At 41.5% G+C, this 13,170-nt stretch overlaps 1 protein-coding gene across 1 annotated transcript in view; it reads right to left on the bottom strand.

Annotated features, from left to right (window-relative positions):
- The window catches only part of man2a1 (mannosidase alpha class 2A member 1), a 107,419-nt gene that overhangs the window by 78,170 nt on the left and 16,079 nt on the right, over positions 1-13,170 (bottom strand). Inside the window, exons 5-7 of the mRNA XM_033017411.1 lie at positions 5,809-5,936; positions 2,566-2,739; positions 1,389-1,575 (exon numbers count right to left, since the gene is read on the bottom strand). Coding sequence (XP_032873302.1) covers positions 1,389-1,575; positions 2,566-2,739; positions 5,809-5,936 — 489 coding nt within the window. The remainder of the gene's footprint in view (positions 1-1,388; positions 1,576-2,565; positions 2,740-5,808; positions 5,937-13,170) is intronic.

The following is a 13,170-nucleotide window of genomic DNA, read 5'->3' as shown; positions in this document are numbered from 1 at the left end:
TTTGGATGATCAGCCATGATCATATTGAATGGCGGTGCTGGCTCAAAGAGCCGAATGGCTTACTCCTGCACCCATTTTCTATGTATCTACGTTAATATAAAGTGTTGTTCTATCAGTTCAACGTAATCCCACCAACAATTACTTCTTCCCGTCCCCACCCCTTTCTACTTTTCTTGTGGAGAGAGACCACTCCCTCTACAACTCTTTGGTTTGTTTAACTGTTCCAACCAAAACCTGCTTTTTCCGATCAGAGCCTCATTTAACCCAGTTCTCTGAAGGGCCTGTCCCACTTGGCGATTTTTTTCGCCGACTGCAGGCGTCATTGGCTGACGTATCAGGGTCGCCGAAAGATTTTGAACATTTCAAAATCTAGCGGCGACAAAAAGTTGCGACACTCGAGGAACACTGCGCGTCATGACGCCATCACCCTGTGTCACCGGTGCAACGTTTTCGGTGACCTGAAATGTCAGTCAATGATGCCGACAGTCGCCGAAAAAAATCGGCAAGTGGGACAGGCCCTTAATCCTACCAGCCTAGACCTTATATTTATCAGGAACATTTTAGGCCTAAACTCTTCCTATCTCACATTTAAAAACCTTCCACATGACTAACAGGCTCTCCCAATTAACAGTTGCAAGTTTAGGCTAATGTTATCTATATTAGTCTTGCCCCAATTTAGGGTTTTAACCTGTGGACCATTCCTTTAATTTTCTATAACTACTTTAAAACTAGTAGAATTATGGTCACTGGCTCCAAAGTGCTCCCCCACTGACACTTCGGCCATTTGTCTAACATCCTTATCCAAGAGTAGGTTGAATGCTGCCCTCTCTCTAGTAGAGCAATCTTCATTCCCTTGTCTCAAAGTTACTATGAGCTTATGCATGATTTTAATGGGAATATGTGTGACCATGAGTGATTTGTGGATTGTTTGTTAAGTACAACAGCAATACAGGAGTTGCCATCAGTCATGGAAAAGAGATTGTGGTGTCAAAAGTGGGCTGTCGAACGTTTATTAGTGCATGTACTTTATCAAAAATGTAAAACATAGATTTATATTTCTTTATTCGTGTATGTAAAGCCAATTGTTGCCCATATTTTCTTTATTTCTTGCTGAATTCTCCTTTTATAAGAAAAAATCTCCAAGTACCTCGATTGATCCATTTATCCAAACAGCTGGTAGATCCCATCATAAACAGTTGCTCCAGTAATTATTTCAAAATATCTCAGGTAAGAGGTTTATATTTCCCACAACCAAATTCCACTTCTACACAAGGGATGAGGAACATATTTCTGTTTCCCATTTCTCAATGAAATTGAGATGATACATATAAATGCACTTTCTATAACTCCTGAACTGATTTTTGAATTTAATTGAAGATTTTTGTTACCTTTCTTCAACATTGCCATCGTGTATTTCAACTGGAGGTATTCTCCAAGGACAGCTAATTTTGCCTCCAGGAAGACGTTTGAAGTCAAATTGGCAGCAAATTTTAGGATCAGGCCCGCAAGTATGAGGAACATCATAACTATAAAATGGCATCATATGGCAAAGGATGTCAGTGCTGTCACTCGAATCTGAAATTACAATGAACAGGAAATGTGAAAAGACACAAAGTTAATATATTAATTTAATGATTTAAAGGAATAATATTTCATCAATTGAGAGTAAACATATTTATGATTGATAAAACATAGAAAGAGAGGAGAAGCCTGTTAAGAGTTTGGGGTTTATAAGCAGGGCAGTTTACCGTGACACATTTCAAGACCCACTGGATTACAGTCGGTTTGCACAGTACATCTTAACTGTGCCAGCATGAAGGTACAATGCAAATTAAGTAGAATGTGGATGTTGGCCAGAAAACAGGTTTCATGCAGCAGAGCAGAATTGATTATGAGTTGAGGATTCATTAAAAAATAAAAAACTACAAACATCCACATTGTGTATGTGGCACTGCTATGGTGCAAAATTGGATAAAGCAGGTGTGGTACCTCAAAATTTGACATCTATAAGGTGCTGTATTCATTTATAATAAAATTTCATTATAATCAGAAATAAATCCTCCTTTAGTCAGTCACTACTGCAGATCGCTTTGATGTCCAAAGATAAGCTCCAGGTTATTTTCTTATTACCAATTACTTTTTTTTAAATGACACCATTCCCTTCTTCATACTCTGCAACAACATGCGGGTAGATTCTTTTCTTCAGAGTTGTCTATCTCTGTTCTCCCTGTTGCTGAAAGAATAAGCATCATACTTGCCATACTTTATTTTCAAAGACAAGGATGCAGTAATAAATAACTATTGTGCAACTTTGACAGCAACACACCAAAGCTGAACTGTGCAATTGCTTTTGACATATATTGCATCAAGGGACAATAAAATATATATTGATCTCATCTGGTTCTGAACAATGAGTTCTTGCACCAAAATAATTGGTGCTTAAATGTACACCGATAATGACAACTATTGCAGTGGTACTAAAAACAATGAAACAATACAATTGTGCACTAAGCATTACACAATCAATTAGAATGCTTTTAGATGAATTATACCAATTTCACCTACCCCAGTTCTGACGCCAGTAGAATTCCAGGCTCTTTTGAGCTGCAAAATATTTCTTGACAGAATAGTGAACCCTCTGAATTAGCATGTGGGAAATACCAGTCTGTTTTAACAGATATGCCATAGTAGACGTGTGGCCAAATGGATCAATTGCCCATCCTGACCTTGGTTTTACTCCTGTTGAAATGAACAAAAACACATTATATAAAATATTACCCTGGTAGCATTAGAGGGAAAAAGGTTTACAATTTTATATGAAAGCGTATATAAAATAAAAATCAACATTATCAGAAACAAGTTCTACAGAAAGCTCCTTCTTTCGAGCACAAATGCACAGAACAACTAAATGGGGTTGTATTTCTGAATATGAGATCCAAATCTCTCCGCATCTCTTGCATGTGCAGCACAGGAAAGAGTGGTGAGAAAAAGGATATAGATTTGGATTGTTATCTAAAATTGGAGAATTCAACATTTGGTTGGGTTGTTACCCAAGTGGAATGTGAGGTGCTCTTCTTGGTTCTGCAATGGTGGGTGGCTAAGAAGGGCAGCAAGGACAAGCATGAGAATTACAGGCTGTCATAAAAGGGATTCTTAGGGAAGGATCGCTCAGCATGTGGATAGGCACAAACTGATTAGGGATAGTTACCATGGCTTTGTGCATGGGAAATTGCGTCTCACAAATCTGATAAGAGTTTTTTTGGAAGAGGTCAACAAGAGGATTGATGAAGGTTGGGCAGGAATTTGGGACACGCCAAAAATCCCAACTTGAACATGATGAACAAGATAAACCAAAGGGCTTACTTCTGTGCTATATAACTTTGTGACTCTATTCGAAATACAAGTTAATAAATATTTTGTCAGGAAACTTCCACTGTTAGGTCTCAAGATGTGAAAAGATCAAAGGACAAGTGTTTTATCTCCAGTGATTGCACCGTGGTGTAAAAATGGAAGTGGTAGATTGCGATGGAAGAAGGAAATCATGATGGGGTGATCCTTTCAAAATGCTTGAAGGGGAGAACATAGTGGTAAAGACAACCCAGAACAGAAGAGACAGTAAAGCCTGGGACAGAACCGACATGATCCTATTGTTTAGTAAATGGCGGGACAGGATCGTGGGGTCGAGTGACCTATACCTGCTCCTATTTTCTTCTGTTCCTCTGTTCACACCTTTTAAATTAGCAACACATAACATAGACAAATGAGTAAAATCATACTCAAACTGTCCATGTAAATGAATTCGACTAGAGTGCTGATCCCGAGGAAATCTCTTATATCATCCTTTGCCCTATCCAAACATCCCACTATCTTCTCTGCAACTAACATTTTTTCATCGTTTTCCAGTTCTGCTGAAGAGTCTTTGACCTGAAGCTTTAATAACAAAGCACAGGTGTAGCAGCGCCTGCTGGTGCATGCAGGTATCGAACCCGGCGTTCGGAAGCCGCGGTCACGTGACTCGGGAGGGGCTGCTGGTTTTTCGCATGGTTTTGCTTTCGCGCAGCAGTTGAGTGCTGACCACCGTTGTGGCCAGATGTGTTGTAAGAACCTGTGAGCTAAGAAGCTATTTTGAGAATAAAATAAGTTACAAAACTTAGTTGTCGTTCTTGTAACCGCCAAACAGGTTTCTTAAAAACTTAATAATGAAGTGGTATTGCAAGATGGAAGATTCAATTCTGAATTTGAAGGGATATAAACCAAACAACAGTAAAAGGAAGCTTAAGAAGTCAAAGTAGCCAGGCAGATGAAACAAGAAATAATCTCATGCTGTCTGCTTGGCAAACAGTATTATGGATGGTTATTTTTGGTTAAATTTCTGTTGTATAAGTAAACATTTCCATATATTGAAGTAAAACGCCTGAGATGTAATATTAATACAATAAGAAAACTGATGGCAATTACATAATTATTTCCTTCAACCGATCTATTTACTGATGTTGGACAAAAATGCTGGAGAAACTCAGCGGGTGAGGCAGCATCTATGGAGCGAAGGAATAGGCGACGTTTCGGGTCGAGGCGCTTCTTCAGACTGATTTACTGATGTTGTTATTTACTGATGTTGTTAACCTTATTTAATCCAAAAGCACAAATACTGTTACCCTGGCTATTGAATTGAATTGGGATTCGCCAAGAATAGCTTTTGGAAAGGAATTGTTCAAAAGCAGAAGTTCCCTATCTATTAGAACATTGCAAAGAACATTTAAAATACATTAGAATGCATACAGAACGTTTGCCTTAATGGGAATTATAATACAAGTACTGTACAAGGAAACCCTACTAGGCTATAAAACACTAGTGAGGCCTCAGCTAGACTACTGGGTACACAGTTCAACAATGGATCAGCCATGTCTCAATGTTGAGAGGCTGTAAGGGCTGGTGTTGAGCGAGCAGTAATGTAGCTGCCCAGCACTTGGATGTCAAAAATTGCTGTGCATCAGCAGTGGCTGCTCCATCTGTTAATAGATCGCTGGATTTTATGGTCCTGTAGGATATAATGGAAGCTGCTGCCTCCCCCTGATTTGTGGCTGTTACTATAGAGATGTTTCGAAGTTGGGGACAACCATGTAGCCAAACAAAGAGAGAACACAGCAACTTCCATCACATCCAACAATTTGTGTGAACAACCTGAAAAGAGCCTTTATGTACAAGGACAGTCACTAAGAGATGGAAAGGAAGAGCAATCCAAGTAGCTCCATTGTTGACTGGGGTGTTTAGCCGCTTACTGTGCTACAAGGTTTGATGATGGTAGCAGTTTTAAAAAGTAATGGGGCAGAATCGAAGGAGAGTGAACAGTTTAAACATTAGCTAACATTGGACCTAAGAAGAGAATGCTTTGCGGACAAAATGAGGCTCCAAGAGGATTTAAAGGATGATTGGTTAAGAAACTAGAGAAACACATATTAAGGGTGTGAGGGTGGCCAAAACATTGGGAAGATGTTTCCAAATATATAAATAACATCTTAACTCTTCTATTCTGAATTAAGTTACACTTGAGTTATTTTAATAAAAAATTTAATTGTAAAATAAAACACAAATTAACTTTACATAAGAATTAAGATAATTATATTATTTATGGTTTCATTGATGTTGAACATCATATAGAGCCAACAAATAAAACAACAGGATTAATAGATAATTTGTTCAAAACAAATAATCAAACTCTACGCCAGATTAATACTGTATTAAGGAGTGGTAAAAGAGGTTTGTAATTTGAACGAGAGGATGCAAAAATAATGTTTAAACGATTCCCACCTAGGTTCCTTTCAAGCCACTGATGTCCTTCAATCAGCTGGTCAATCATTGCATAGTAATGTGTACTGGCCTCGTCAGTCATGACCCAGCCTCCTGTTGTTATTTCAAACTGACCCTGTTCATATAGTCTAGAAAAGAAAATAAGCACCACATTAAAAAATGTCATGTCAAGATAGCAAAATGTTAAGTTTCAATGATTCTTCAATAGTCATGATTTAAAAAACAACTGGGTGAAGGATTAAGAAATCTATTGTTTTTGACAATGTGAAAAGAAAACAAAATCTAAAAGCAACAAAATAGTAAGGTTAAACGAGAACTTACCAGTTTGAAGTTTGATCTGTATTTTATGAGGAGTTACGATGAGGGATTACGTGAAGAACCCGCTCAGCACGCATGCGCGGCATACTTCAAAGCAGCGGTGTGGAATCACAGATAGACACAGTTATTGAAGTAAACATAGTAAAGACAAGGAGACATCAGTTTATGAATTTGACCCATATTATTGAGGGTGGGAGCGGAGGGCACGTAATCCCTCATCGTAACTCCTCATAAAATACAGATCAAACTTCAAACTGGTAAGTTCTCGTTTAATCTTACTATTTTACTTCGGAGTCACGTGAGTGATTCCGTGAAGATTTCAAAGCTCTGTGATTTCAAACCGTGTAACAGTTATTACTACATCACTGCCGAAGTCTTTGAGGGAGGAAGTGTGTTATCGTAATCAACCAATGAATCTGTTTGTAGAAAAACACAATGGTATTTTTTAACAATAACAACAAAGAAATTAAATTGCTCCCCTGGGCTTAAATTAAATATTTGCAGTCTGTAAAATATTTCCTGCAACTAAAACAGGTTTTGCCAACGGCTTATTATAAAATTTTCTGAACGGTCTTTCCCCCCACCATCCTGCTGTAGCCAGGATGTGGTCTATAGGCAATTCCATTCTTTTAGCCGTCGACGTGGATGCTGCCCTGGTGGAATGAAATTTGTACATGTTAGTTTTTATCCCAGCAGCTTTTAGCACCTGCTTGAGCCATCTCGAAATGGTTTGGCTCGTCACCCGACCATAAGGTTTTTTATGACTGACCCACAAGGCTTTTCATCTCCCTCGAATATTTTGGTTGTGTCTATGTAGGATAGTAGGGTCATGGCACATAACCGTGTTTCTGGCTGGTAAGCCCGGAATTCCACGACTGGATTAGGTGTTCCTGGTCTGCTCTGTTTGATCATTCCCTGGATAACGACAGAGATCTGGTCTGGAGCTGTGAGCATGGTGTCCAGTCGCAATAGGTGTAGTCACTGGACCCTCTGTGCAGATACAAGTGCCATCAATATGAGTGTTTTGAGCATAGATTGTTCCAGGTTGAGGGATCTGGCTGGTGGCCATCCCCTGAGGTATGTCAGGACCACACTGACATCCCATGTATGGGTGTACCTTGGTCTAGGGGGTTAGAGTTGTAAATACCCTTGATTAGTTTGACCACCAGCGAGTGGGACCCCTTGGCCTGTTGTCCTGGAGCTGGTTTTAAATAGACAGGCAGGGCACTTCTAGCTGTGTTGATGGCTCTGTAGCTGAGCCCTTCATCATGGTGAAGGTTCGCCAGGAATTCCAGTACGTTGGTAACTGTAGCGGTTGAGTAGGTGATCCCTGTATTCAAGCAGTACTTCTCCCATTTTTTGATGCTGGACAAGTGCTGTTTTTTAGTGGATGTTCGGAGGGATGCTGACATGGTGTCGACGGTTTGTTCTGATAATCCCAGTCCCAGATGTGGTTTGTGCAGAATCTGCAACCCAGGAATTTGATTTTTTCATGACACGGGTGGCTTGTGCCCGACACTGGGTGTTAATAACTCTGGGTCACTGGGGAATACCATCGGAGTTTCAACAACCATGTCATGGAGTATTGGGAACCATGGCTGCGTAGGCCAGTCGGGTACTATCAAAATACCTGAAGCAGAGTCCATTTGTATTGTGCGTAGTCCCCGACTGATGAGGCAGAAGGGAGGAAATGCATAGAAGAAGAATTTCCCCAATCCAGCGTGAACGCATCTACCGCTGCTGCCTCAGGTCTGGTTCCCAAGCGACATACATAGGTACCTGGTGATTTAGCCTGGATGCAAATAAATCGATATCTGGCGTGCCATATTGCTTGATAACTTTTGTGAAACTTTTTTTGTTTTTTTTGTTTTTTGGGGGTTTTAACATCCATTCGATGTTGTCATTAACCATATAACCATATAACAATTACAGCACGGAAACAGGCCATCTCGACCCTTCTAGTCCGTGCCGAACACGTATTCTCCCCTAGTCCCATATACCTGCGCTCAGACCATAACCCTCCATAACCGTCTGGGGTCCTTGCGCCCTTATGGCATCAACATTGAATTCCCCCAATTTGGCTAGCCTGTGCTGTCCCCTCCCCCTCCTTCACCCTCTAGCTGTCTCCTCCCACCCTCCCATCCGCCCGCCCTCGGGCTCCTCCTCCTCCCTTTTTCCTTCTTTCTTTCCCCACCCCCCATCAGTCTGAAGAAGGGTTTCGGCCCGAAACGTCGCCTATTTCCTTCGCTCCATAGATGCTGCTGCACCCGCTGAGTTCCTCCAGCAATTTTGTGTACCCTCCATTCCTTTCCCGTCCATATAACTATCCAATTTATTTTTAAATTATAAAAACGAACCTGCCTCCACCACCTTCACTGGAAGCTCATTCCACACAGCCACCACTCTCTGAGTAAAGAAGTTCCCCCTCATGTTACCCCTAAACTTCTGTCCCTTAATTCTCAAGTCATGTCCCCTTGTTTGAAGCTTCCCTACTCTCAGTGGGAAAAGCTTATCCACGTCAACTCTGTCTATCCCTCTCATCATTTTAAAGACCTCTATCAAGTCCCCCCTTAACCTTCTGCACTCCGAAGAATAAAGCCCTAACTTGTTCAACCATTTACGTGGCCTGGTGTCTGCCACTGCATTTAGCTTACCTGGCAGGTAAGTTGTTGATAGCCAAATATGTCTTTCGACACACCATTGCCAAATTGTGACCAACTTGTCGCATGATACCGATTTTATGCCGTCCATATGGTTAATGTAGGCCACCACCGTAGTATTTATCTATTTGTAACCGTACATGCAAGTGATGCATATTTGTGCATATGCTTTAAACCATAAAAGTCACCCATCTCTAGATAATTAATGCCCAGTGTAAGTGGTAATGATGACTCCGGGTTAGTCCATCTATTACCTGTGCTAGATATAGAGTTAGTTGCTCCCCAGCCTTGAGCACTGGCATATGTTTGGATAACTAACATAGGGTTGTGATGACAATAGGGCTGTAAACTATGCCAAATGTTTTTTCCCACCACTGTAGTTCTGATATTGCTTCAGTGGGTAACTTCATGACACGATCATAATGACCTGTATGTTGTTTTTGGTGCAAAGGTCCGAATTATGTAGCTGGAAAATGCTGCTACCATTTTTCCAATTACTCTGTTACTTGTTGAGTAGTTGGTAGTTTGTTGACCATTAAATTGTTGCATGATTGTGCCAATTCAACTATTTTGTCTCTTGGCAATGTTACAGTCACGTAGACTGAATTAATTGTGAAGCCCAAGTAGTCCATGATTGTGGATGCTTAAACTTAGATTTATCTGGATGTAAGACAATCCCAGGGTTTTGAACAACTGTTTTGTAGCTGACACAGCTAACATAGTCAATTCCATGGTCTTGCCTACCAGACGACATCGCTTTAAACTGCTATAGCTGCCCCATCCAGGTAAATTTCAGGTATCTGCGATGATCCTTGTAAATGGTACTAAATAGTAAACATCTTTAAGATCAATGGTTGCCATGAAGTATCCTTTGGAATGTAGTTGTTTGGCAGTAACAACTGTTTCCATTTTGAAATGTATATACTTAACAAACATATTTAGTGAAGTTAAGTCAATGATGATGCGACATCCACCATCTTGTTTGGGTTTAGTGAATATATTGCAAGGGTTCAGGTTTTCCCATGATACCCTTTGTAATTAGTCTCACCAGTTCAGCTTGTCCCCCTCGTTTCTTTAACGGAGAGGGGAAAATGCCCTCTGGGGTGAATGTTGACCTGGTGGCAATTTTTCTAGCATGAATTGTATTTGTATCCACTAATGCCATTGAGTATATACTGATCACTCGTAATAGACTCCCGTGTGTTAGTATTACTCTATATGCTGGTAGGAACCAGACCCACCTACCTCCACGGTTATGGGTATTCTTCTGTTTCCTGCCGGTCCAAAGAGTGTTGCTCGTCGTCTGACGTGGCGGTGACGTTGGGGGGTGGCACATTTTCCATGGGGTCCGCTCTGGGCCCTGGTCTAAAGAAGACTTTCGGTGATAGAATGCGGACCCCGAGCTTTCATCAGTCCCATATGTAGACGTCGACTGATGGACGCGATTGGGTGCTGCTGCTTATTGTTTTTGGTTTTGCTCGTCCCGGGGCCTGCCCTCATGAGACCGAAAGCTTGTTAAGGCCTCTCTATATCCTTCATATGCTTTGTGAGATTTTTGCCAGAGAGCAGTGGGTCTGGCTCAGTGGCTGGGGTTTTGCACAACCCCGCAAATTTAGGATTTTATGGCAGGTCTTATGATTTGTTTACGAAGGTTGTGGTCATCTCCATATTGGTCCACGGAACGAGCAGACGATGTGATGGCGGACGTCAGGAGCCTGAGGACCGCTGCAGTTTTAGCTCCTGGTTCCGAATGTTTGCCCCAACGTGCCCCCACTTTTGGCTGTTTACAGCCGGCACTTTAAGGGACTCACAGTTCTCTGGAGCTGTATACCTCATTGACCACCTCTCCTGTAGGGCCTTGAACGGCCTCCTGCACGTGGGGTTGCCACGTAGCGGTCCACCACACTTAGCAGCTCTTCCTGTTCCTGCACCCCTTGCATACTCCCGAGATCTTCAGCCATCGTCCCCTCTTCTTGACCAGCCCAGTCCTGGTCACCAAATCTACCCTCGGGTAAGGAGGAAGCAATGGACAGTGCAGAAGGCACTGTGGAGGGAGTGCCTGAACTCCCCCCTGCGAGAGCGCCCCTCACGAAGCGTGTCTCGCTGGAGCTCCTGCTCCAGGAGCCTTCCAGCGGCTCAGGCGGCTGTCTCTCCCCCGGGCGGGTGGAGAGACGTCCCCGGAGTCCAAGGGGGGGCCGCATGCGTCTGGACTGGCACCGGCGCAGCACCCTGTCTGTGGACCGCAGCGCGTGCGGTCCTGGTGGCGTCTCTCCCCCTTCCGTGAACGGAACGTTCCTTGCCTGGAGTCCAACGGGGGCCGCTTGCGTCTGCTGCTTTGCTCCACCTGGAGCAACAAACAGACGCGAGTCGCTGGTTAAACTGAAGGTAAGTACTTCCCTAAAGCTTCCTCTTTCAGGCTTGTAGCGGGAGCGCCTGACTCCCGCCTGCCGCTGTTGGCTGCTGAAACGTAATGCCGCGCATGCGTGCTGAGCGGGTTCTTCATGGAATCACTCACGTGACTCCGAAGTAAAATCTAAAACCGGCATACTGCTGATGCTGGAAATTAGTAATAAAACAGAAAATGCTCAAAGTACACGGCCAGTTAGGTTGAAAATTAGGAAATAGTTAACTTCCTTGCTAAGTTTTTATCAGAATGGTGACCTGCTTACTGTGCTACAAGGTTTGATGATGATAGCATTTTCTAGTATTTTCAGTTGTCTTTTGAAAAATAGGTAGAGAATGTAATTTCACCTTTAAGCAGACAAAGGAAATATATTAACTACTTGTAAGTAAAATCGTGTAATGGGTTATAATGTAAAGAACATAGATGTTTTTAGAGCTTGAAACATTAAAATTACAGGAACTTATAAATACAGGACTAAGTGAACTTCTAAAAGCGTTAACTATATCTACTAGGTTTAAAAAGGAACTGAAGATGGTGGAAAATCGAAGGTAGACAAAAATACTGGAGAAACTCAGCGGGGTGAGGCAGCATCTATGGAGCAAAGGAAATAGGCAACGTTTCGGGTCAACCTGAAACGTTGCCTATTTCCTACGCTCCATAGATGCTGCCTCACCCCGCTGAGTTTCTCCAGCAACCATATCTACTAACTGGAATTCCAAACTTTTGTGGTCGTACATAAAATAAACTGAGTGCAACCCATTCATTTTAATCATTTATGGACAAGTGAAGTAAAATAGAGGTAAATCGGGTTGAAATAAATAAAGTTGCATACACCAAAATCTGTAAATCATGTTACCATGTCTGATGATGGCTGCAAAATGAACTGCTTGCAAATATTTAATTTAGTTTTCCTATTAGTGCAAGTCAGGATTTCTTTCACTATTCAAGACATAATTAATACAGTATAAGTTGCCATCCGAATTGACTTCACACTTAAACTTTTTAACAATGATTTGTGTTCCCACATAAATTATTTTAATATTAATTTTTAAATGGAAACTAAATGTGAACTAATGCTAAAATATCATTGCAAGGCAGATTAATTGAATTTTCAAAAGTGTCTGTATGATCAAAATATTCTAGAACTGCTCCCAATAAATGGGATTATTGTGTTCAGTTGTGCAAAGGCACACATTTCCCTGGTCCAGCAAATGAATTGACGCTGTGTAACATCTCACAAATACTTGCATCTAATTTGCGAATGTGTCTTTTTGAAACAGCCCTAAAAGCCTTTGCACTGCACGATGAAGAATGTAGCAGTGAAGAAAGGGGAAGAAATGCACTTTAAAGATCCACAGCAATGGATTTAGAGAATCTGGTAGAAAAATGTCTGCGGAAGAGATCTGCAATATGATCTCGTACGGCCTCACTAATATTTTGTATAACTGTAAAATGACATCTCATAATAAATACCTGAGCCGAAGAAGGCAAACATGCCATACACATTCTTCACCACCCTGTATTCCCGTGTTACCACCCTATTTTCCTGCATATTATTGCACCATCGAGTCCATCTGAACTTTTTATTGCCTCGGGAAAGCAGCCAACATAAGTCCTTCCGCAACCTGGTCATTCCCTCGTCTGGCCTCTCCCATCAGACAGAAGCTACAAAAGCTTGTATGGACATACCATCACATTCAAGAATAGGTTCTTCCCGCTGTAATCAGATTACAGAACATTCCTCCCATAAACTACGATGTAGACATGATCTTCCAACATTATGACTACAACATTAGCACTTTTTCAGTCACTTTATTGCTAGAATACTGTAACACTATTTTGCACTCTAGTATTCTCTTTAACTACCTGATGTACTTGTGTATGGCTTGATTGTACCCATGTATAGTGTTATTTGATTTTACTGGATAATGTGCAAACAAAGCTTTTCATAGTATCTTGTTACAGATGACAATAATAAAC

The sequence above is a fragment of the Amblyraja radiata genome, chromosome 3 (genome assembly GCF_010909765.2).
Source record: "Amblyraja radiata isolate CabotCenter1 chromosome 3, sAmbRad1.1.pri, whole genome shotgun sequence".
Taxonomy (NCBI): domain Eukaryota; kingdom Metazoa; phylum Chordata; class Chondrichthyes; order Rajiformes; family Rajidae; genus Amblyraja; species Amblyraja radiata.
The sequence above is the reverse complement of the archived record's forward strand: the minus strand, read 5'-3'. Positions and strand labels throughout refer to the sequence as shown.